Source organism: Euprymna scolopes, chromosome 39 (genome assembly GCF_053919585.1).
Source record: "Euprymna scolopes isolate OS-2025 chromosome 39, ASM5391958v1, whole genome shotgun sequence".
Classification (NCBI taxonomy): domain Eukaryota; kingdom Metazoa; phylum Mollusca; class Cephalopoda; order Sepiida; family Sepiolidae; genus Euprymna; species Euprymna scolopes.
The window spans coordinates 33,737,066-33,760,277 of record NC_136520.1 but is presented as its reverse complement, the minus strand read 5'-3'; the positions used below and the strand labels follow the sequence as shown (position 1 = coordinate 33,760,277).

At 33.3% G+C, this 23,212-nt stretch overlaps 1 protein-coding gene across 3 annotated transcripts in view; it reads left to right on the top strand.

Annotated features, from left to right (window-relative positions):
* The window catches only part of LOC145263728 (nostrin-like), a 605,851-nt gene that overhangs the window by 78,790 nt on the left and 503,849 nt on the right, over positions 1-23,212 (top strand). Inside the window, exon 1 of one of the 3 annotated variants that reach the window (XM_080120701.1) lies at positions 22,604-22,798. The exons of 1 other annotated variant lie outside the window; for it this stretch is intronic. In XM_080120701.1, the coding sequence (XP_079976827.1) occupies positions 22,693-22,798 (106 nt within the window). In that variant the 5' untranslated portion in view covers positions 22,604-22,692. Of the gene's footprint in view, positions 1-22,603; positions 23,021-23,212 lie in introns of those variants that run through there. One more of the 3 variants, XM_080120702.1, reaches the window with a different exon arrangement.

Here is a 23,212-nt window from a genome sequence, read left to right as displayed (position 1 = left end):
TTTGCAAATTCTTAATTTGATTATTCATCAACACTCATATTACATTTTCTATGTTTATATATAAACTAGAAGAATACCCATCCCAGGATGGGTGTAAGTAATTTCCTGAACAGAAGAGTTTTGCACTACTTTTATGTCCTTTTCCGAAGATTTAAATCAACATATAATGCTGGTAAACCTTATGTCTAGACTTGCATTATTTTTTAAGTAAGAGGGAAGACACTTACATGAATGGCACACAGCATGATGTGACACAAGGTCGGAAAATGAAGAGTGTCAAGTCAACGCCCTTAAAGAAGGAACACTCTCACCTAGCAAAATTGCCTGTGCAGGCCCGTCAGCATTCCCTGGTAGGGGCGCCTCAGGCAGTAAGCCATGAACTTACTCTACTGAAAGCCGAGTGGCAAGGACCGAAAAGGTGGACCTCCTAGGTACTATTTAGACGGCTACGTCTAACAGCTACTGAGCCAGTTGCTGGCACTGCACCTGTCGGGCTGATAGTCAAGAATTCATTCTTGACCAGTATTTCTACCCAGGTCTGCAAGCAATCAAAGTGGAGACGAGACTTTAAATGTTTTTGATTACTGATGAGGGTATAACCCTAATGATTCTGATAATAATATATATAATATATATAATATACCCCATTAAAACACTCTTTTGATGGGATGTCTCCTAGCGGCTTCGGCTGCATGGAGACAGGGTAGTACATGTCAAGGATTCGTCACTTGACACTCAGCCCAACAGGTGCTGGGCCGGTTCCCGGCCCAGCACCTGTTGGACTGAGGTACACCGCCTGGGTAATACCTAGGAGGTCCACCCTCCCAGGCCTTGCCACCGGGCTTTCCGGTGGGGCAAGTTTATTGCTTGCTGCCTGAGGCGCCCCGACCAGGGAATGCCGACGGGGTTACTCAGGCAATTTTTAAAATTGCAGGAGTGCCCCTCCTTTAGGGGAGCCTGCGGGGTTCCCACTTTCCGGCCTTGTGCCACATTTTGCTGAGGTGGGCAGCAAATAAATATCCAACCCTAATGATTCTGACGATCTTACTTATAACTTACGGTTAGGACAATCAACCAATCAGAAACCTTCAAATTTATTATAAAAAATATCAAATTTTGGATTCAATTCAGTTCACTGTCAATCTCTGTCTTGAAACGACTGAATCGTGACTGCATTGATTCTTCCACGCCATCTTTGTTACTTCAAGATCGTGACTGCATTGATTCTTTGTAAATTTGATTTAGTACCGCCCTTTTTGTTCAACATAATGTCTCAACACTTACATATCTTACTCGAATGACAGACATAATAAGGTATAACCACAAAGATTTGTGTGATTCTATTTATAAGCAGGAATGATAAGAACTAACCAATCAGATGCCAGAATCGATTTATAAAATATATCGAATTTCTTTGAATTTTTCAGTGATAAACACGATAACACGAGAAAACCAGAAATCAGAAGCTCAGAGTATTAATGCTGGAGTCCCCCAGGGGTCCATCTTGGGCCCAACTCTCTTCCTAATCTACATCAATGATCTTCGAAATCACATTCTTATATCATTGTAAACATTTAAGCTGACGACACTACCATCTATGGCAGTACATCAAAGACCATTAACGACCAAGTTCTTTCTGATTCTCTCTCCTCTGATCTTGAGCATGTAGTACAATGGGGAAAGAAGTGGCTGGTTAGTTTTAATGCATCTAAAACCAAACTTCTGTCTTTACATCATCAATTCTCTGATCCCCATCTGGTATCAACTGAAATGAATAGCTCTCATCTTGAGGAGGCTCCATGTTTTGACAAGCTTCTGGGCTTGACTGTTACTCCTGATCTAAAATGGAATACATACATCAAATCTGTTGCCAAGGTTGCTGGGAAAATGGTGGGATCCTTCTATCGATCCAGTAGATATCTCACTGCTGATGCAATTATCTACCTATATAAGAGCCAGGTACATCCAATGATGGAGTACTGTTACCACATCTGGGCAAGAGATCCTAGAAAGACATTATCCTGCCTTAACAGAGTTCAAAACAGACTTTGTAGCCTAGTGAGGGAATCCCTTTTCTCTTCCCTGCAACCTCTTTCTCACAGAATAGAAGTTGTGAGCCTGTCTCTGCTTTATCGTTATTTTCATGGCAAATCTCGTCTGAGCTCCAATCTATAGTCTCCCCTCACCAAACTTTCACGAGAAACACTCGTCTAGCTAAAAACATTATCAATAATTTCCCTCTCTCTTTATCTGTGCCTAAACCTAATCATAGATTCCATGAACAAAGCTTTTTTCTTAGAACTGCACACCTGTGGAACTCTCTTCCTTTTGCCTGCTTTCCTGACTATTATATGGTCATCTTCAAGTCCAACATAAACAAGTTCTTGATGATCCATTCCCCTTAAGTAATCCAATTTACCAAATTTCCACTACTGACAATTATTACGACATTGTCCCATTGACCACTGTACGCGTGTTAACCCTTATCCTCGAGTGACTTTCAGGCCTTGATAAGTGGTGACTTCTTTGTAAAAAAAAAAAAAATGTCCTGCTGAGCCTGACTGGATTCATTCTTGACTCGAAAAAGCTACTTTGAGTGAATTTATGTTGCTATTTTCCCTTTTTTTTTTCCTTTTTTTTTTCCTTTTTTTTCCCTTTTTTTTCCCTTTTTTTTTCCTTTTTTTCCCTTTTTTTTCCTTTTTTTTTCCTTTTTTTCCCTTTTTTTTCCCTTTTTTTTCCTTTTTTTTTCCTTTTTTTTTCCTTTTTTTTTTCCTTTTTTTTTTCTTTTTTTTCCCTTTTTTTTTTCCTTTTTTTTCCTTTTTTTTCCTTTTGTTTTTTTTCTTCCTTTTTTCCTTTTTTTTTTTTTTTCTTGGTACAACTACATTTTTCTATTACAAGAATAGCTCTATACTCCAGATTTTGTAATTCAGGAAAAGCAAAATTCCGTTTTTTTTTTTTTTTTTTTTTTTTTTTTTACATATATAAGAAAAATGTCATGACTATACTAAAATAGTATATTCATTGTTCTGTCCCATTATAATTTTCGTTGCTCTGTTATTCTTCAGTTTGAAAAAACATTGGTCTGTCATGTTTAAAAAAAACATTTGTTGATTTGTAAATTTAAGTTTGGAAAAACATTTTTGCTGGCCCATCACACGTTAATTTGGAATATCGTATTCATTTATCTGTCATGCATAAAATAGCATATTTGTGTTGTCTCATTTAAATTTGAAAAAAAAACAACTTTTCATTGGCTTGTCATACTTAAGTTTGAAATAGCATCTTTATTGGTCTGTCATGCTTAAAAAAAACATATTGGTTGATCTGTCCCATTTAAGTTTGACATGTCATTTTTTGTTGCTACCCATGCAGATGAGAATATTCATTTTTCTTTCTCAAAACATTCTTTGAATTCCATCTGAGTTTCTTGTTGTCCATTCAAAGCTGATTAGCAAATTTTGGAGTAGAATGTAAATGGATCAACCTATTCTTCATATTGCGTTTTGAAAAGAGAAGTTTGGGCAGGTGATTGTTTTTTCGTACATGTTTGGTTTCCATAGAAACCATCCTGTGAGGTCTGAGAAAGAGCAAACAATCGAATCTATCTTCCTGTCACAAAGGAATTGTTATAATAATAGACGATCCTCACTTTGCTATGAATACTCATACTATAGGGTGGGGCAGGGGTGGGGGTGACGGTGGTAAAACTGTAAATATGTTTTTCTGCAACTGGAAATACTGTGCTTGCAACTGCATACATGCTGTGTTTTTTTTTCTTTTGAACAATTCTATTGCATCATTTTTTTTACTATTTAATCTAGCATATGAAGTTTTGTTATCGGATTTTCAAAGTCAGACCCAAATAGCATTTAAGCTGACAAATCAAACTTTGCTTCTGACTGGTCATTTTTCATTTGTTATTATTATTGCCATTATTATTTGTGCGCACTAGTTCTCACACGAGCCATCATCAGAGACTACCCACTGACAACAACCGGAGGTGTTCCTTGGAGTCTTAACAACAGCAAGTCTCCCCAGATTTCTAGTACTTTCCACCTCTTTTTATAACCTTTGCAAATTTTTTGTGTCATCGCAACAGTTGCTTACCATTGACTTTTCATTGAACATGACCATTATTCTTCACTGGAATTTGGGTGATAACAAGCCTCCCTAAGGTCTCAATCCTCTTTGCACTCATACAGTTTGGTTAGTGCTTATCCTCCTTAGTCATTGCATCCTCCTTGATCGTTCACAACTATTTGGTACTAGCCTGGGTTCCCAGCGTTGCCCGGGTGTTTGAAGGTGTATGTTGAACAAAAGAAAAAAAAGTTGTAGGAGGCAGGCAGGTTCAAATCCGTAACGTGAAGGCAGGAAAAAAAGTGGAGGTGTGTGTAAGAGTGTTGGTTGAGCAAAAAAAAAAAAAAAAAAAAAAGTGATAGTAGGCAGGCAAGCTCGAACCCATACCACGAAAGATGAAAAGAAAGTGAAAAAAAAAAAGTGACGTGTTAGCTGTTGCGCCCATGTTAGCTCTTGTGGAAGTGACATAGGTTTAAATTAAGGCTAGACAATCGAAAAGAGGCGATGATTTTCGAAAATATCGGTTAAAAAAGCGACCCCCTCCTTGTAGAAAAGTGTCCAGTTGAGGGTGAAAGAATTGATGTTTTTGGCCAATTTTTTTATATTTGTCATCCGAATGGTCGAGCTTCAAAATGACACCAATCTCGTGAAAATCCGTTGACTCTGTCGAAGGTTTTTTGCGAAATATGCAAACATACATACATGCATACATTTAAACAGACAGGTGAGATTTATATTATAGACTAGCAGGGGATACCCGGTGTTGCCCGGGTGTTTGGAGGTGTAAAAGAGAAAAAAAAGTTTTAGTCGGAAGGTAGGATTGAACCTCGAAGCCTTGACACAAAGGTGGAAACCAAAGAGGAAAAAAGTCAGACATCTAACCATCTCGGCCATGAGGAAAGGAACTGATAAGGGCGTTAAGTGAATTTTATGAAGCGAAATAAACAGGTGCGAGAAAGTGGCATGGTGTCTGACCTAGTTTTGCTCTGCAAGCCAGATCATTCGCTTTTCGAAGCGGTGAGCTGGTAAAAGTCGGGCAAATTAAATACACACGCGACCCCTGTTCGTAACTCTTAGATATTATCATTTAGACATGATATAAAAAGTTTACAGGAGTGAGCCGATCGATCGCTTCTCGTAAAAAAGCGAACATACATACATACATACATACACACACACATTTTCGTTTTTATATATATATAGATAACGCCAGTCAATGCCAACTCCATTTTTGATAAGGTGAATGGGGCATAATAAACTTAAAATTTTGCAGTTTGTTTTCTTAATTTCATGTGGTGTTCCTCTCTCTTTTTGTTTTATTTCTGTTGCAGTTTCTATATGACCGGTTAGCACTTGTAGCTTATGTGGGTTAGGTTTCGCATTCAAGAGTTTTCCTTAAGATTTCAGATATTTTTAGCATTACCGTCTGTTATGTCGTCTTAGTCTTTCCCTTGATTCCGATTTCTCCTAGCCATTTTTTCCATGTTCTTTGGGACTGTTCCTATATTATTATTATTATTATTATTTTCAGTTTTTTTATTTTGTCTTCTTGTCTTATTCTGGTGTTAGACATTTCATGCATGACTTCCAACTTCTCATGTAACGTAGCAGTGCGCCATTATTGTAACAGAGCGTCGATGAATGAGAAAGGCAGCAGCATCCGCATTTAACGCATCTATGCAAATTGGCAAGTGTGCACGTGCAGACATCATGGGAGGAAAGAGAGAAAATAAAATAAAAATACATTATGTGGTCAAGAGGGGAAGAAAAGTGCATACCAGGGAAGATGGATGTGTGAATACCAGGGCGAGAAAGTGCTGGCTAGGGCTGGCGTGAGGTGGCAGGGAGAGAGACTTTTAAAAAGCACGTTATCTGGCAGAGCGTTGTAATATGTGTGTGTGTGAAAAGACTTTTGAAGTTAAGTGTTGAGACATTATGTTGAACAAAGATGGCGGTAGTAAATCAAATCGGCAAAGAATCAATGCAATCACGATTTCGAGTGTTGAGTAATTCTTAGTAACAAAGATGGTGGCGAAGAATAAATGTAGTCATAATTCAGTCATTTCAAGACAGAAGTTGACAGTGAACTGGATTGAATCTAAAATTCGATATTTTTTAGAAAGTTGGAGGCTTCTGATTGGTTGATTGTCCTAACAATAAGTTATAAGTAAGATCGTCGGAATCATTGGGGTCATACCCTCACCAGAAATCAAAAACATTTTAACATAATGAAATGCGATATTTTAGAATAACCACGAATAAATGCATTTTATTTATATGTAAAAAATGTAGAATCGAATTTTTGTTTCTTTCCTTTTTTTTTTGTTTGTTCCTTCGTGATGAAATATCAGGCAAGATGAAGGTCCAAGGATAGCGACACGGTTATTTGTTTCCATTTTACTTGTTTCACATGCCAGGATCAGCTCATTATCAACATCCTCTTCCATGCCTATCACATGGCTTTAGTGCAGAAATTATTTTAACGTGACAACCTTGATAAAAATAAAGAAACACTCAAGGAAGAAAAAAAAAACTAAAAAAAAAAAAACTTGGGAGAGATAATTTTTTACTGAGAAGATGGATCTATAGTCCGAGAAAGGTAGGTTATAGAAAAGAGTTTAGTAACTTGCTGGCTGCCAAGATATGTCCATCCGACTGATGAAGAATAGTCCTTATAAAGTAACGGTTTATGAAAGGAGAGAGAGAGAGAGAGAGAGAGAGAGAGAGAGAGTTCACTTACTAGATGGTAAATATTCAGAGGTCAAATTAAATCCTTTTTTCAAACGAGTTCTTTGTGTTCATAATAGTATCCTTCTTTGAAAGAATTTTCGTTGAATTCTTTTTTTTTAAGGAAATACCGCTTTTCTTTTGCAAAAATGTTTTAGCACCTCTTGCTTGTCCTTTTTTGACGTCTTTGCTTGAATTCTTTTATGTTTGAGAAAAGTACATTCACCAAAGTGAACAAGTCCTTTTTCCTCTACGAGAGAAGAAAATTTACCGAATTAATCCAAAAATTCCTTGCACTTATAGTATGAACAGCAAGGGAACACTTCTTTACATATTTCCAGTAGTCTTCCTTTCAACTGGATTAGAAAGGACAAATTTTCAGGTTCCGGCAGAATTTCATAGTCGTTTTTTTCAGGTAGCTTAGAAAACTTCTTGTGACAAAGTTTGGATTCTTTGTTCCATAATTATCTTTTTCAAGATAATTAAAATATTCATGTCTCTCTGGCGTTACTCTAATTTACACCTAATTTTTATTTAATTTTATTTATCTTTTAGTTAAAACAGAATTGTTAAGTGTCCGCGATAAGTTTTCTGGTCTCTTTTTCCTTGCCTGAGACATCGACAAAATATGTCAGGTAGCTTAGACATATTTAACCTATCTTAACACTAAGACGATCTGTCAGAAACTGACTTATTAATTTGAATTTTACACTGTCGAGTGAGAAAATAAGTGGCTCATCCAATCATCGAGCCGAACGGGATCACGTGTTGTTAAAGAGAGACAAAAGGAAAAGAAAGAATAAGAGAAAGAAGAAAAGGGTGGAAATAAATTTTTCGTAGTAGACCATTGACATTAATGTGGGATATACTTTGAAGCATTTTGACTGACTGAAAGTAGGTGATATGATCATACCAGTTGATACATCATTAAGCAGCATATTTTCCCATGGATACCTGGACAGTGAAACCAGCAATTTTCTCCATCTGATGCATCGCAGCCTGGATCATGCCATTTTGATGTTTGGTTGTTGACCATATTTCACAGCAAAACAATTATGTTATGAGCAAAATAGTAATGCACTTAACTACAAATTATTTTTTCAAAATTATTTAGTTCAGTTTACACAACCGCTGATAGGAAACATTTTTAAATAATCACCTAAAAATAAAAATCAGCAAAAAGTATAACACATTGTAAATTAGAGAATATACTAGGAGTTGTCTACTTTTAAGTTTAATAATGTACAAAAAATTAAAAATCAAAAACGAAAATAAAATTACTGCATCCCGGACAACACTGGGTAGGTACAGCTAACAGACTAAAAAAAGTTTTCAGTTTACAGCAAATACTGATAGTGTATGAGAAGGGGGAGTTATTGTTGGAGGGGGAGGGGGAGTTAGTAAAAATGAAAATATGTTTATCTGGCAATTCTGTGTAGGCGATTGCTTACATGCTTTATTATTTACTAGCCTGGGTACCCGGCGTTGCTCGGGTGTTTGGAGATGTGTGTGTTGAGCAAAAAAAAATAAACGGTGGTAGTAGGCAGGCAGGCTCAAACCCATACCACGAAGGAGGAAAAGAACATTAAAAAAAAACGTGACGTGTTTGCTGTTGTGCCCATCACCAAACCGGAAGTGATGTAGGTTTAAATTAAGGCTAGACAATCGAAAAGAGGGATGACTTTTGAAAATCTCGGCGAAGAAAAAAGCAACCCCTCCAAGTGTCCAGTTGAGGGTGAAGGAATTCATGTTTTTGACCAATTTTTTTATATCTGTCGTCCAAAGGGTCGAGCTTCAAAATGATTCTGATCTCGTGAAAATCTGGCACCTTTGTCGAAAGTTGTAGGCAGACATACATGATGATGTATGATGATTGCAACGTCTTGTCAGACGAGTGCCACTCCCTCAGACATTTAAAATCCATGAGCCCAAATACCTGAGGGAGTATCTATACAAAGATGATGTTACAGAGTCTTAGCTTTGTACGACAGCTAAGTCTCTCTCTCGGTTCAAAATGTTGAGATCCAGCAACAAGCAAGAGCAAGATAGCCAGCAACAAATTAAACTGCAGACCAGCTTAATGCGGGTACTGGTCTTCCGCTTTATGGTTTTTAAATCAGAGATTTGCTTCTCCTAGAAAGGTTGCCTTCACCACGGCTTACGGGAGCCCTCTCCACCCCAATACACATATACACACACACATAAATATACACGGTGCTAGTTGGCCGTTGACCCAGAAAAAGAGTTCATTCGCCCTTTGGAAGGTCTTGTTTTTAATCCTTCAGGGAGACTAGCCGCCCTCCTCACCAAACAAGTCTGGTGGGGAACCAGTTTAGTCGCCGGTGACCCGACCATGAGGCAGGTAGTACTGGGTTACATGGTACCAGTAGCATATGACATGACCTGACATATATACATACATACATAGATTTAAACAGACAGGTGAGACTTATATTATAGATTGTCCATAGGCTCCAAACACACAGGAATAGAGCTGAATGAGTGAAAGATAATAAAATATCAGGTCCTAAAGAATGATTTAAAAATGAGATGGTCCCTTAAAGAAATGAACATGATACCAGTTGTGATAAGTGCAACTGATCTAATGAAAAGAAATCTTAGGAAATAATTGGAAACAATCTCTGGAAGACCAAGCTGGCACGAAATACAAATAGCAGCCATAAAGGGAACAGCGTCTATTCTTAAAAGAGCCCTCGGAGTAAATTCAAATCATAATGAAATCAAATGTTAGCTCCAGGAGGAGTTAGCTCCCTTGATCTCTTAAACTAACCAAAGTAAAATCTATATATCTATAAACGTGAAAGTGTCTGTCTGCCTGTCTGTGTATGTACATTTCCCTACGCAATAACTCTGGCAATTTTCAGTCTACAGACTCGAAATTTTATATACAGGATATTGAGATTTGGGAAAATCTTTGATCTGTTTTCGTCCAGAAATTTGGCTGTTAAGGGGTCAGAGTTAAACGATTTGATGTTTGAGAACTCTACTAAACTCCTCCGCCAATTTTGGGTCTAAACACTTGAAATTTTAGATATAGGTTCCTTGGACATGGATCTAACTTAATAACTTGATTTGAGCCCAAAATAAATGTTAAAGGGTCATAATAGGGGTCAAACAAAAAAAAAACATGTGACCTCTGCGGTCTCTACCAAATTACTGACAATTTCTGGTCTAAACATTTGAAATTTTACATAAAGGGTATTCAGAGATAAGGAAAGCTTTTTAATCGGTTTGGGTCGAAAATTTGAGCTACCAATATATAAATGTATGTATGTATGTATGTTTGCATGTCGTCCTAAAACTTTTGACAGAGGCTACGGATTTTCACAAGATCAGTATCGTTTTGAAGTTCAACCTTTCAGATGATAAATACCGAAAAATTGGCTAAAAACATTAGTTTCTTCACCCTCAACTGGGCACTTTTCTACAGGGAGGGGTCACCTTTTTCGCCGATATTTTCGAAAGTAATCGCCTCTTTTCGATTGTCTAGCCTTAATTTAAACCTACGTCACTTCCGGTTTGACGGTGGTCATAACAGCAAAGACGTCACGTTTTTTTCCTTCTTCACAGTACGTTTTTTTCCTTCTTCACGGTACGGGTTTGAGCCTGCCTTCCTACTACCACTTTTTTTTTTTGCTCAACATACACCTCCAAACACCCGGGCAACGCCGGGCTGAAATGCTAGTAATAAAAAAATGAACGCATTTACCTTATAAAATTATTTTGTCGAATTTTAAAGGTCAGACCCAAATAGCATTTTAGCTGACAAATCTAACTTTGCTTCTGATTAGTCAATTTTTATTTATTACTTTTGTATGATGTTGTTGGCAATAATTTATTTCTAAAATTAATTCAGTCCAGATAACTGCTAATCAGAGTTGCAGAGTCTGAATGTATAAGGATTCTTAAAATAACCAGCTTTGATTCCTTTTAAATTTTTAGAATATTCAGACTGTCTATTAATCCTTCGGAGATTAAAAAATCTCATTTTCTCTCTTAGTATTCTTGCAAAACCTCCAGCTCCAACGACTTAATAATTGTTATGGTTCTAGAAAAAAGTCGTAAAAGAAGATGCAAGCAATAGGTTTAGGTTGAAAGAATATATTGTACAAGAAAGTGATTACAAAGAAAAGTTGTTGGTACTTTCCGACTCGTAAGTAAAACAATCTGTAGTCTCGTGTTAGATCGTGATATTTCCCCCACGAGAGTATTAGCCTCATGGCTATAATGGTTAGCAGAATAAATAAATGGGTAAGTCCCTATAACATAACCCTACGTAACTGATCATGTCTTTTAAAAATTGAAATGTTAAAATACTGAACTCAAGTATTCTGGTTCATCATTAATTAACTTATGTTTATATATATATATATATATATATATATATATAAACATATACAGTCTTAGTCAAAGTCATAAGACCACTTAAGAAAGTTAACGTTTATGCATATTATCGAAGTTTTAATCAAACAAATGGTGGAAACCATTGCCAAAAGGGAAAATATGATGGAAAAAAAATGAAATCTGCTTCATTCGAAACCTTAACCCTGATCTAATAATTATTTTTTAACAAACAAACATTTTCACCTGATCAAAATGATAAGACCACTTTAATAAAATCGGCTAGTTTTGAAAAAATGAATACGAAAAGCTTTCTATGTTACTAAAAGCAACTTGTTAATGGATAAAAAACATCTTACTAAATTATAAATGGCAAAAGAGAAACCATTATCAGAGTTTGAGAGAGGAAGGATCTTTGAGCTTAATAGGGGTGGACTCTCCCATAGATCCATTTAAAACGAAGTGAATCGTAGCAAAACGGTCATCACAAAATTTTGAAGAAATCCAGATCAATATGGGCACAAAAAGAGTCCAGGTCGATCAAAAAAAATAACCCCATCACTGGATCACCATATCAGAAGAAGTTTAAAAAAAAACTTCAGTATGAGCTCAAATCGATTGAAAAGCCAAACAGCAGCAGAATGTAGTCCTAAAACCATCAGAAGGCATCTGAAAAGGAAGGGTTTCAATCATTTAAAGCGACTGCAGAAATCACGTCTTCTTGAACAGCAAAAAACTAACCAACTTAAATATGCCGCCAAATACCAGACTTGGGATGAAGGGGAGTGGGAAAATGTAATTTTCTCCGATGAGAAAAAGTTTAATCTAGATGGTCCAGATGGATTTCAACACTATTGGCATGATAAAAATTTGCCCAAAGAGACTTTTTCAACTCGGCATAGCGGAGGAGGGTCTTTAATGATCTGGGGTGCTTTCTCGTCAGCTGGAACCCTAAAGTTGCAAGTAGTGAAAGGCCGGCAAACATCATTGAAGTACATTTCAATGCTTCTATCAGGACTGAAGGTCCACGTCTGTGTGGAAGAAATTGGATTTTCCAGCAAGACAACGCTGCGATACACACTTCTTGACAAGCACGAGAATACTTTTTTTCAAATAATATAGAATTGTTAGATCATCCAGCATGTTCTCCGGACCTCAATCCCATTGAAAATCTTTGGGGATGGATAGCAAAAGAAGTGTTCAAGGATGGAACTCAGTATGATTCGATAAAGGAATTTTCTGATTCAGTTTTCAGTTCATGGAATAAAATTCCTTCGCAACTGATAAAAAACTTAGTCGCAAGCATGCCGAAGAGAATTTTTGAAGTAATTTCTAATAATGGAGGCTATACTATACACTGTGACCCTTTTTAGTAATTTATAATTGGCTTTTGTTAGATAAATTATCAGTGGTCTTATCATTTTGACCAGGTGAAAATGTTTGTTTTTTAAAAAATAATTATTAGATGAGGGTTAAGGTTTCGAATGAAGCAGATTTCATTTTTTCCATCATATTTTCCCTTTTGGCAATGGTTTCAACCATTTGTTTGATTAAAACTTCGATAATATGCGTAAACGCTTACTTTCTTAAGTGGTCTTATGATTTTGACCAGGACTGTATCTATATCTATCTATATCTCTCTCTCTCTCTCATATATATATATATATATATATATATATATACATATTTATTTACATGTACAGTAGAACCCCCGGGATACAGCATTAAAATTAGTAACAAAATACAGTACAGTATATAATACACATGTACACAATCAAATAACATAAATAAACTTGGCCTCTAAGGCAAGATCACAATGTAGTATCTGTTCTGATGCTACACTTCACCTTTTCTGTCCTCAATCAATCGAGGAGAAATCCTTCATGATTGAGATAATTTTTATTTTTGTCCCTATCCAGAATGCCCCATTTTGTTGGGTAGCTAGATTTTCTCCACATTAAAAATCGACTTTGTGTCTAACTCTGGCCTTGTGGGAGAGGCAAGTACATAGGAACATTATAACTCTGTAAGGCAAGGCAAATACTGTAACCAGGGTCCGGAAAAACATTGGATTCCACATTGTAACCCAAAAAACCGTATCCTAGGACCACCGTATCCCATGGTTCTACTGTACATATTTATTTATGTGTATATATATATATATGCTAATTATGAAACATTTTTAAAATAATCACCCCCCCACCAAAAAAAAAATGGTGAAATTCAAGAATATTATGGGAGTTGTCTACCTTAAGTTTAAAAAATGTTTAAACAAATAAAGATTAAAAACCAAAATGGCTTCACTGTATCTCAGGCAGTACAACTAGGATACTATGAAAAAAGTTTTTTATTTTGTTGTGAAATGCAAAAAAAGTAATAAAAACGAAAGAACATAAATGAACAGGAGAATTTGCCACTTTGAAAAAATCAATTGGAGACATGATAACGCATTAGAACAACCACAACATCTCTTTAGTCAGATATTGGTCTAACTATAAGGTTCTGCTTGAGGGACTGCTACTATACAATGCGACACAATTTTAATTTAAAATTTTCTTGCCTGATGAGATCTATTATGATCGAAACGGTCTGCACATCGTAGCATGGTATGACTATTTACATAAAGAATAAAAACTATAATTTGCTCTCTTTGATTGAACATTATCAACGACCCTTGTTGAAATTCAATTATTCTTAATTTTTGGATGTCTTTCTACCTGGAATATATATATATATATATATATATATATATATATATATATATATATATATTAGTGTATTTAGGCAGCATTCCTTCATTCAGGCAAACATTATTAAAAACAACAGAGATACCTTGCTTAATGATTCTTTTTTTTCATTTTTTCGATCTTTCGTAAGATTTTTTTAACTTCAAGATGGAAGGTATTTACAAATGTTCCATAGTTCACACGAGCGCTTTCGATTCTTTCTTGAATCATCATCAGGTGGAGATAAAATATTAAAAATAGAAGTGAAATATATAGTTACGAATGATAAAATGAGTCAATGAAAAGTCGATTAAAATATACATTTACGAGTGATAATAATGTTTGCCTGAATATATATATATATATATATATATATATATATATATATATATATATATATATGTGTGTGTGTGTATGTATGTATGTATGTCTTAGCTTTTCTCACTAGAAGATAAATTCTTAACCTCTTAGCAAAAGGAGAAAATTAAGCTCCTTCAAACTTAGCTTTGTGTTCCATGACTAAGCATTAAAAAGAAAGAAAAAAGAAAAAGCAACAGATCTTTTGTTAGATTTTATTTTCTTTGTTTTCGAACAATTTAAATTTCAAAACCTAAGCGTAAAACCTTTTTCATCCTACTCAAGAACAGAGACTTTTTTTTTTTTCAATCCTATTTTCTGATGTCGCAGTGTTTTTCATTTCATTATTTGGCACACCTTGTGTATGGAAATTTTAGTACAGTTTTTAACTTCTTGCAGAAGTTATGATTAACCATTTCTTTTTTTCAAGCAAACTACTTAAGTCTTTTCCAAAAATCCAACATTTCAGGTCTAGTCATGATTATGTTATATCAAACATAAGTCTGAGTCCTCATCGCCAGTGTTATGACCTCGAAAAGCTGGTAATAATTAAAACAATATATTGGTATATTTACCAAAGTGTGTTTTTACAAAAGTATTAGTGATGGGACGATTCTAATATTTTTCCTGATTCCAATACAATTACCGATTCTGATTCTTTATAAATCTCTAATAATTTAACTGTAGAGTTCTTATTTTTTCCCCGATTACCGTAAAAACAGATGCTTAATGTGCATATACTTTCCAAAACGTAAAAATGCACCTGTGGAGGATGATCTATCAATTTTAGTTTTACTGATAGTTTAAAATCAATAATTATTTAGTATTTTATTATTATTACCAGCAGTGGATGATTTTACTTTAAACAAAATCAAATAAACAAGACAATTAAAAAAAAAATTGTTTTGGCATCGAAACAGACACAATCTCATTTTGTTGACCAGGTCACTTTTTTTTTTTTATCGTCTTGGGTAATTTGACATAGGCTTTTTACTGTTTCGGTTTCAAACGATTTTCATTGGTTGAAAATATTTTGAGTAAACACGTTCTTGTGAAAACTAACTTGCTTTTGAAAGTGAAAAGTAGAGTGAATCCCAATAAAGCAGGAGAAACAAAGAGGGTAGCTATTCGAGCCATTTGCTTTTATAGTGTTCGTTCGAATCACGTCTCTATTCAGTTACTTACTACACGTTAACCCAACGGCTGGCATGCTTAGTGTCGTTTGCTTTGCTATACTTTTTTCGTGGCTATCGACTCATAAACTGCTTCAGCCATTTCTGGATTTTGCGTCAATACTAATAAGAACTTAAAAATCCTTTTTGTGCTCATTCTTTACAAGTACCAAGCCAAAGCCACAGTCTGCCTTAGATTAGCCACATGTTGATTGCTATGTGATTCTTTTGGTTACCATTTTTTTTTTTTTTTTTTTTTTTTTTAATTGTTGTGTGTTCATCATTTTTACTACTATTGTCTCTGTAGGCTTTGTTGGTGGTGAAGAAGCCTCTAAAAGATTTCGTTGCTCTATTACACGGCGTGGGTATAGGGTGGTATCGCAAACTTATTGTGGCCAGCTGGCAGGCTTCAAACGAGTTAAAAGTGTGTGAAGAGGAGGAGAAGGAGGAAGAGAAGAGATGTTTAAATTTGTGGAGGAAGGATGTTGAAAAGAAAGCAGCTTTGTTACTCTGTCAACTTTCAAACTTTTTTTTTTTTTTCTCTTCTTCGGAGTTTCTATGTCACTATGACTAATAATAAAAATTGGCACGTAAAATGTGTTTCATTACTTATGATGAAGATGATGACCTACGCGCTAATATACCAGTTAGCCGTTAGTAACTAACTCACTAACTTAGTAAGTACTTGCTAAGTATATTTTGATTCGCTTTTCTGGATTTACTCGTAGGTTCTAATGATAAAAAAAAAAAATAAATAAATAACAAGAAACAAAAATTGAATTACACCACGTGATTTTTTTTTTTCCTTTAAAATTCTTCAAATTTAGTAATTTTAATGAAAGATTTTTTAAAAATTAGATTATCCTGATTATTATCGGATTCTTTACTGTTTCAACACATTCCGGCCGATGTAACCTCCGACTTTCTTCAAGCGCATCTTTTTCAAACTTGAAAAGATTCTACTCGAACTCAAGAACCGGAACGGAATTACGATCCGAGAAACCTGGATAAATTAAACAATTTTTTTTTTTTTTTCGACAACATATCATTGCATATATATATATATATATATATATATATATATATATATATATATATATATATATATATATATATATTCATTTGCATTTGGATGGATTACTTATATTTACAGACGATTTCGCAGCGTTGCGGTTTTCTTTTCTTTTTTTCGCCTCGTTCATCTTCATCACACAAAATATATAAACAAAAAAAAGCTACATGTTTGTATCGTCATCGGGATTATCTTTCTTCTTCCATTTTCTTATTTTTTGTGTCGTTTTTTCACGTAAACATTTATTCTTAGGAATTGTTTTTAAAAAAAAAAGGCCAACAAAACTATTTTCTTCGGGAAAGATTTTAGCGGCAAACGAAGAAAAACAGTTTGAAAAGTTTTTTTGTTTTTCTTTTTAACTTTTCTGGCGCGCGTTTCTTTAAAAATCATGAAAACTTTACGCTGGGATTTTCAATTCAATTTTTTATTTTAACTTAAAAAAAAAAAAAAAAAAAGAATTAAATCAAAATTAAATTAATTTGAAAAATATTTTTAGTCTGGGAAGGAATTATTTGTGAATTATTGAAGTATTCTTTTTTCTGTTCAGAGTCATAGTTCTTTTTATTATTTAATTTACCCTGCCTGCGCTGTTATTCAGCTAAAAAAAAAAAAATAATTACGATATTGTTTGATCATTCAATTATTAGTTGAACCAACTTGTTTATAAAAATATAACCAATTAGGTTAATGTTTTGGTTTTTTTTTTAGTTTGTCCAGAATTTAACCTAATTAAAAAAAAAATACCGACAAAAATCTTTATGTACGTGCCCGTCACGAAACAAAAATGTCATATTCCAAAAACCACGTAAATTAATCAATGGTTTCAGAAACTTTCAATTTTCAAATTAAGCGAAAACAACAACAATAACAAAAAATCGGTAAAACTTGTTTAAGCGATTTTCGATTTGACAGTTTAAATGCTTCCAAATTTTCAAGGGTCACGAAGTAATTCATTCATTTTTTTTTTAACCCCGTAACTAAAAATGTCTTAGGTGTTTATGAAGAAACTAGAATATATTCTAATGGATTTAATTTCGTGATAATATATTTGTATGAGATTTAAAAATTTCATTTTATTTTACGCTTATTGCATTTTAGATTTCAATAAATATTCGATAAATAATGAATATAAAAAAAATAATTAATGGCAAGTCGCGTCCTTGCGAGAAACGGACACACGAGAAGTGGTAGCACAATTTTATATCTAAATCTGTTGACATGTGCAAGAATCGGTGTAAGTAATTTAAATTATTGTACAATATAAGTAGACTACTACTCACTTATAGAACTTAAAATTTTAGAGATTTCCTTCTCCCTCTTAAAATTACAAAAAATAAATAAAAATAAACAAAACAAAACTTTTTCTGTTGCTTTTAACATTAAAAAGATAAAAACTTTAAAATTAAAATTATGTAAGTTAAATATTAACATTGTGTTTCTACATAATTTGAACCAAACCGACTTTTGCCTAAACTTAATTGAAGGTTAGGGTAGTTTTTTTTTTTTTTTTTTTTTTTTTTTTAATATAAACAAAACAACCTTACTAACAAATTAGTTTAGATTTTATTTCACTGTAAGTAAAACTTCGTTATATTTCTATAGATGAAAGTATTATTTATAATAGTGTGGATCATAGTATAATATATTATTTTAGCTTGACGATTTCATACGGTGATGAAATGCGAAGCCACTGTGTAGCTTAATTGTCATAAATATATTTTTATAACTTCACTGCTTCAGGCATATACCGTCCACGAACGGGCCTATGCGATGTTGTTAAAAAACGACGCCAGTATCAGGTCACACTTTGGTAGGCACATTGTTCTAATCCCATACTAGTCTCATTTTTCACTTTGTTTTTTTCCTTGTTTATTACCAGACCCGTGAATTAAATTAACCGTTTACTTAATGGTATTACATAGTGTCACCACCACAGAAAAAAAAAAAAGGTGTGATATCTAATATACTGTCGGAAATAAATTCCAGTGTTAACTGTAAGTTCACTGTATTCGCTGTGACGTAATTCCGAGAAGATCGTGGTTACATCGGTAGTAAAAACGTAAACAAAGATTATTGCAGTTGGTTAGTCAAGTTCAAGCTGTCCACACGACATCCGTGTCAGGTGGTCCTATAAAGGCTTGGTCATCACACGAGCTATAAAATAACCTAATAATATTTTGTATAACACAAGAGTCGTCAAAGGAAAAGCAAAGCTATTTGAGTGATCTCTACACCATTGGGTGTAGGTTGTCGAAAGTTAAAACATTGCCATAGTGAACAGAGTATTAACAAAGATTTGGTTAGTTACCAGAAATCTTCTTGAAGCAATAACTGAAGATAGCCTGCTTGGAAGCAGGAAAGAGAATGTCTTTCTTTGTTGGTATCGGGAAGCTTTCTTTGGGGGTTTCAGGTTCGAGTCCTGTACGAGTTTCAGTTTTTTTAAATCAAAGATCTAGCATTATGGAATGCTGTTATTGCATTTGAGATGGAATTATTTTAATTCATTAATTTCATTTTTGTAACGCTCGCTGCATTGCAGTAATGCAGTGCCTGCTGCTGCACTATTATTAATACATTCCTCGGGAGAAATACTTAAACAATATATTGAATAATTGTATCGAATTGTTTTGCAAAACTTTAACTTTTTTTTTTTTTTAATTCTAATGTCAGCAAATAAGTTTTTAATTCGGGAGACAATCACCTTAGACTTATATGGCCGCTTAAAATGAATTCGAAAAGAAATCTTTCAATAATAATGATAAACAAAATCAACAGTGGATTTTTTTTTTTCGTTCTTTAGGTCATTAGAAATGATATTTTATATATGAAGTATTAAATTACATAAGTCTATGGTTTTATTTTAGCAATATATCTAGATAAATAGCGAGTTTGAACGCGACAAGAATATTATTTGCGTCAAAATGGACGGAATATGTACATGGTATATTAAATATTTTAGTTACAAACTGTTATTGAAAATGTACGGTTATTGTTAGTTAATTTAGAATTATGTTAATGTGCGTGGGCGTGTCTTTTACACCCAGTTGCAAAGAAGAATTTTTTAGATTCCTCTAAAATGTCTGTTGTTGGTAGGTAGGTAGGTCTGCAAGCATTTTGTTTATATTACATCTTCAAAAAGGTTTTTTTTTTAAGTAGTGTGGATAGTTGTAGGTAAATAAAAACTTCTACAAACGCTAAAACAATTTTATTGTTTTAATTCTAACAACAGAAATGTACAAAATGGTACATTAACGTTTTTTTTTCCAATTTTATTTATATTAAAAAAAATCATTCCAATTATTTCCCTATAGAGCAGCATTAGGTAATTAATTACTTCGACCAGTTGCGAGAAGTTGTCTAAATTCTTTTTATTGACAAGAAAAAAAAATTTGAAAATAACTAATTCTTAAATCATCAAACATATACACATTTCAGCGATCGTGTCCAATCCTCTCATGGTGTTGTGTACCGTCTCGCAACTTTGGTAATCCTTTTCTCGAGTGGCTGCCAGGTCTTGATAAGTTGTGACCCATTAGTAAATATATAAAGCATATTTCAGAATTGATTTGAATAATCATATGTTCAAATTATATCTGAAATAGGCAAAAGTTTGGCACAAAACAACCTATCATAAAATTTTAGAATATGAATATCGAACGCCATTGACAGCAAGCCATATTTGTAATTCTTAAAAATAAATAAATAATAATAATAATGATAATAATAAAAAGTGAAGGAAACAAACTTCTTTCACTTTTGTGCCTTACTTTGGTCTCAATCCGCTTCATAGTCTTTACACACCAGCATTGGAATCACCTCCTATAGATTATATGTACACTACACACAATGCTTCAAGTAAACTACATTAACCAATTAAATATTAGAATGTATTGTTAAGACTTTTTCTTTGTTTTATTTGAAAGAACAAAGTTTTAAAAAATCCAAATATAAAGTGTGACTAAAGTACGTTTTCTTTTAAAGTTTATAATAGAAACTTTTTGTGTTTTTTTTCTTTATAAAGAATTCTCTTAAAAATAGATTCAGTATTATTGCTAAACACCAGCAAATATGTTTATTCCAATTTCATTATTAGATTAAATTTAATGAAAAGTTATAATCAATGTAAGAACAAAATGTTTATCTTCCAATAATCACTTGTGCAAATTTAATTGACATGAACAAAGCAGTGGAAGCTTAATCTTAATAATATATGATAATAACAATAGTAATAATAATAAAGTAATGAATAAACATGTATGCAAATGTTATTTTATAAGAAAAGAAAGAAAGCTTAATCTCAGTAATATCTGATAATAATAGAAAGGAATCATTTTTTTCACTTTTAATATAGGCACAAAAATATTCTCTTATTAATAGTAGTAGTTGTCATTGTTGGTAGTAATAACATTATTATTAGTGATTTAATTTTGTTTTCTTTTCTTATTGATTAGTTTCATTTCAATGATTTCAAGTAGTGAATGGGAATCAAATTGTGAAGCGATAGCCAACAGACAAAGCCTGCTAATATTAAATAATTTTCTTAAAACTCTAAAACGTTTCTCAAAAGGTTAAAATGAACATTTAAATTAAATAAATATTTAAGCTATGTTGTTAGTTGATATGTTCTCATAAATTCAGTTCATTAAGGATTAAAAAATTTTTTTTTAATATATACAATTTCAATTATTTTATGCATCTAACGCCCATAGTGACCCCAGATAAAATCCAAAGAAAAATTTAAATATTGTCTATAGATTCTTTGAAAACTTTAATTTTTTATTAAAATTATTTTAATGTCCTAACCTCATTATTGATTTCTATATAAAAATGCAATAAATTTCTTATTAATACTAACTCGTTGTTTTCCAATTTTTATACAACAAAAAATGTTAAATTTTATTTGAAAAGGATGTTATTTTACACTAAACATGCAAAGGTAAAGTTTTTACTAAAAATAAATTTTTAATATATATTTTTTTTACATAAAAGACAATTTTTTATGGAAGTTAATCTCAAAAATAGATAGGTTACAATCAAGGTTGCAGAGTCAGAAAAATAAGGTTCAGTTTCAATTCTGACTCTGATAGGATTCGAAAAATTCCGACCCTGATAAGATTGGAAAAATTCATAAATTCAAGTGTGAGATTAGGATGTCAAAATCTAGGAAAGAGTTAAAAAAAATAAATTTAGCAAAGTCTTAGATAATGCAGTTTGAGTTTTTTCATGTAAGACAATATTTTGGAGGAAAAAACATTGAAAACTTTTGAAGGACAATTTTATCTTGTGATGTTTACATCCATTTTCTATCTTTGTTTATATAAAGTTACATAAACAAACATTGACTTTTATATACAGAAAAGATCTGTAAAAATAATTAACAAAAGTGAATCCATTTTAGGAAATGGTTTCCTATAATCTTTAAACAAGAATTTGAAGTGAAATTGAACATCACAAAATGGTGCTACCAAATCAGTGTTGTGTAAAGATATCAGCTTCCTGATTTAAACGCACCAAGCATTGATGTTATTGTTCTGTTTTTTTCCTCAGCAAAACTCAGTCATGTTATGCAAAGCCAAAACTAACAAGTTTCCTGTACATAACCAAACCAAACCAAACCAAAAACTATGAATAAATATTTGAAAATAGAAAACTTTTTTCAAAATTACCGGATTCGACATTGATTAACCGGAAAACCGTTGATATGCTATAAAACAACCAAACCAAACACCATGAATAAATATTTGACGATATAAATAACTTAAAGCATAAAATTTTTATTAAAAATTACCGGATGATCAACTCTAAAAGGGTTGATATGCCGTAAACCAAACAAAATTATATATTTACAAAATATTCAGCAAATAAACAAATTCCTCGCCTGCATACAACAAATGCCGTCTACAGGAAATGTGAACTGCCTCCAAAACTTTTGAATTAAAAAAAATTATCAAGCATAACTCCGGATTTTACAGCGACCATTTGTATAATGTTCAGCGTAAAACCAGGATCATCAAATAGATTTTGATCGACAGAGTATTTGCGTTTGGATTTCAAATTACTGCACATGGGACGGAGCGTAACATTTGTCTTTAAGCAACATTTTTCGACTTCAAGGACATATATTTTTGTTTGCGTGTGAAAAGCACCCAGCGTCATTCTGTGATAATAATTATTTTTTTTTGTTTCTTTTGGATTATGAATGATGGAATTCCTTCGACAGTCTGTCTATGGATTACCGGATCGCTGGATCAGCCATTTTCTGATTAGGCACCAAAATATCTATGAACGAGTGAGAACACCTTTAAGTAAGTAACAGACAACTCCTCCTCTGCTCTTCTCCGCACGACTCTATCTCCGCACGCGTGTGTGTGTGCATACAGACGATGAATCACTGCAAGTTTTGTAAGCATTGTCGACGTCAGAATAACCGGCGCAAACTGCGTTACGTCCTGATTCCTAAAGCTTTCAGGCGTGTAATCTTCCCAAAATTGAGGTCTTGCCGAACGTACAACGAATCTGTAGCTCAGGTATTTAGTCTTCTGCATGCTCATAAAAAACAGTCATTTTCCAGTTGATATTATACCACAAAAAGATTTGGGCACTTTTGCATTTTTTTTTTTTCTTTTTTTTTTCTTTTAACTTTTAAAGAATTTTATTTGCAACAAAGGGACATAATTCAAGGTCTTAAAATATTTGATTAAAAGTTTGCTTCTTTTTTT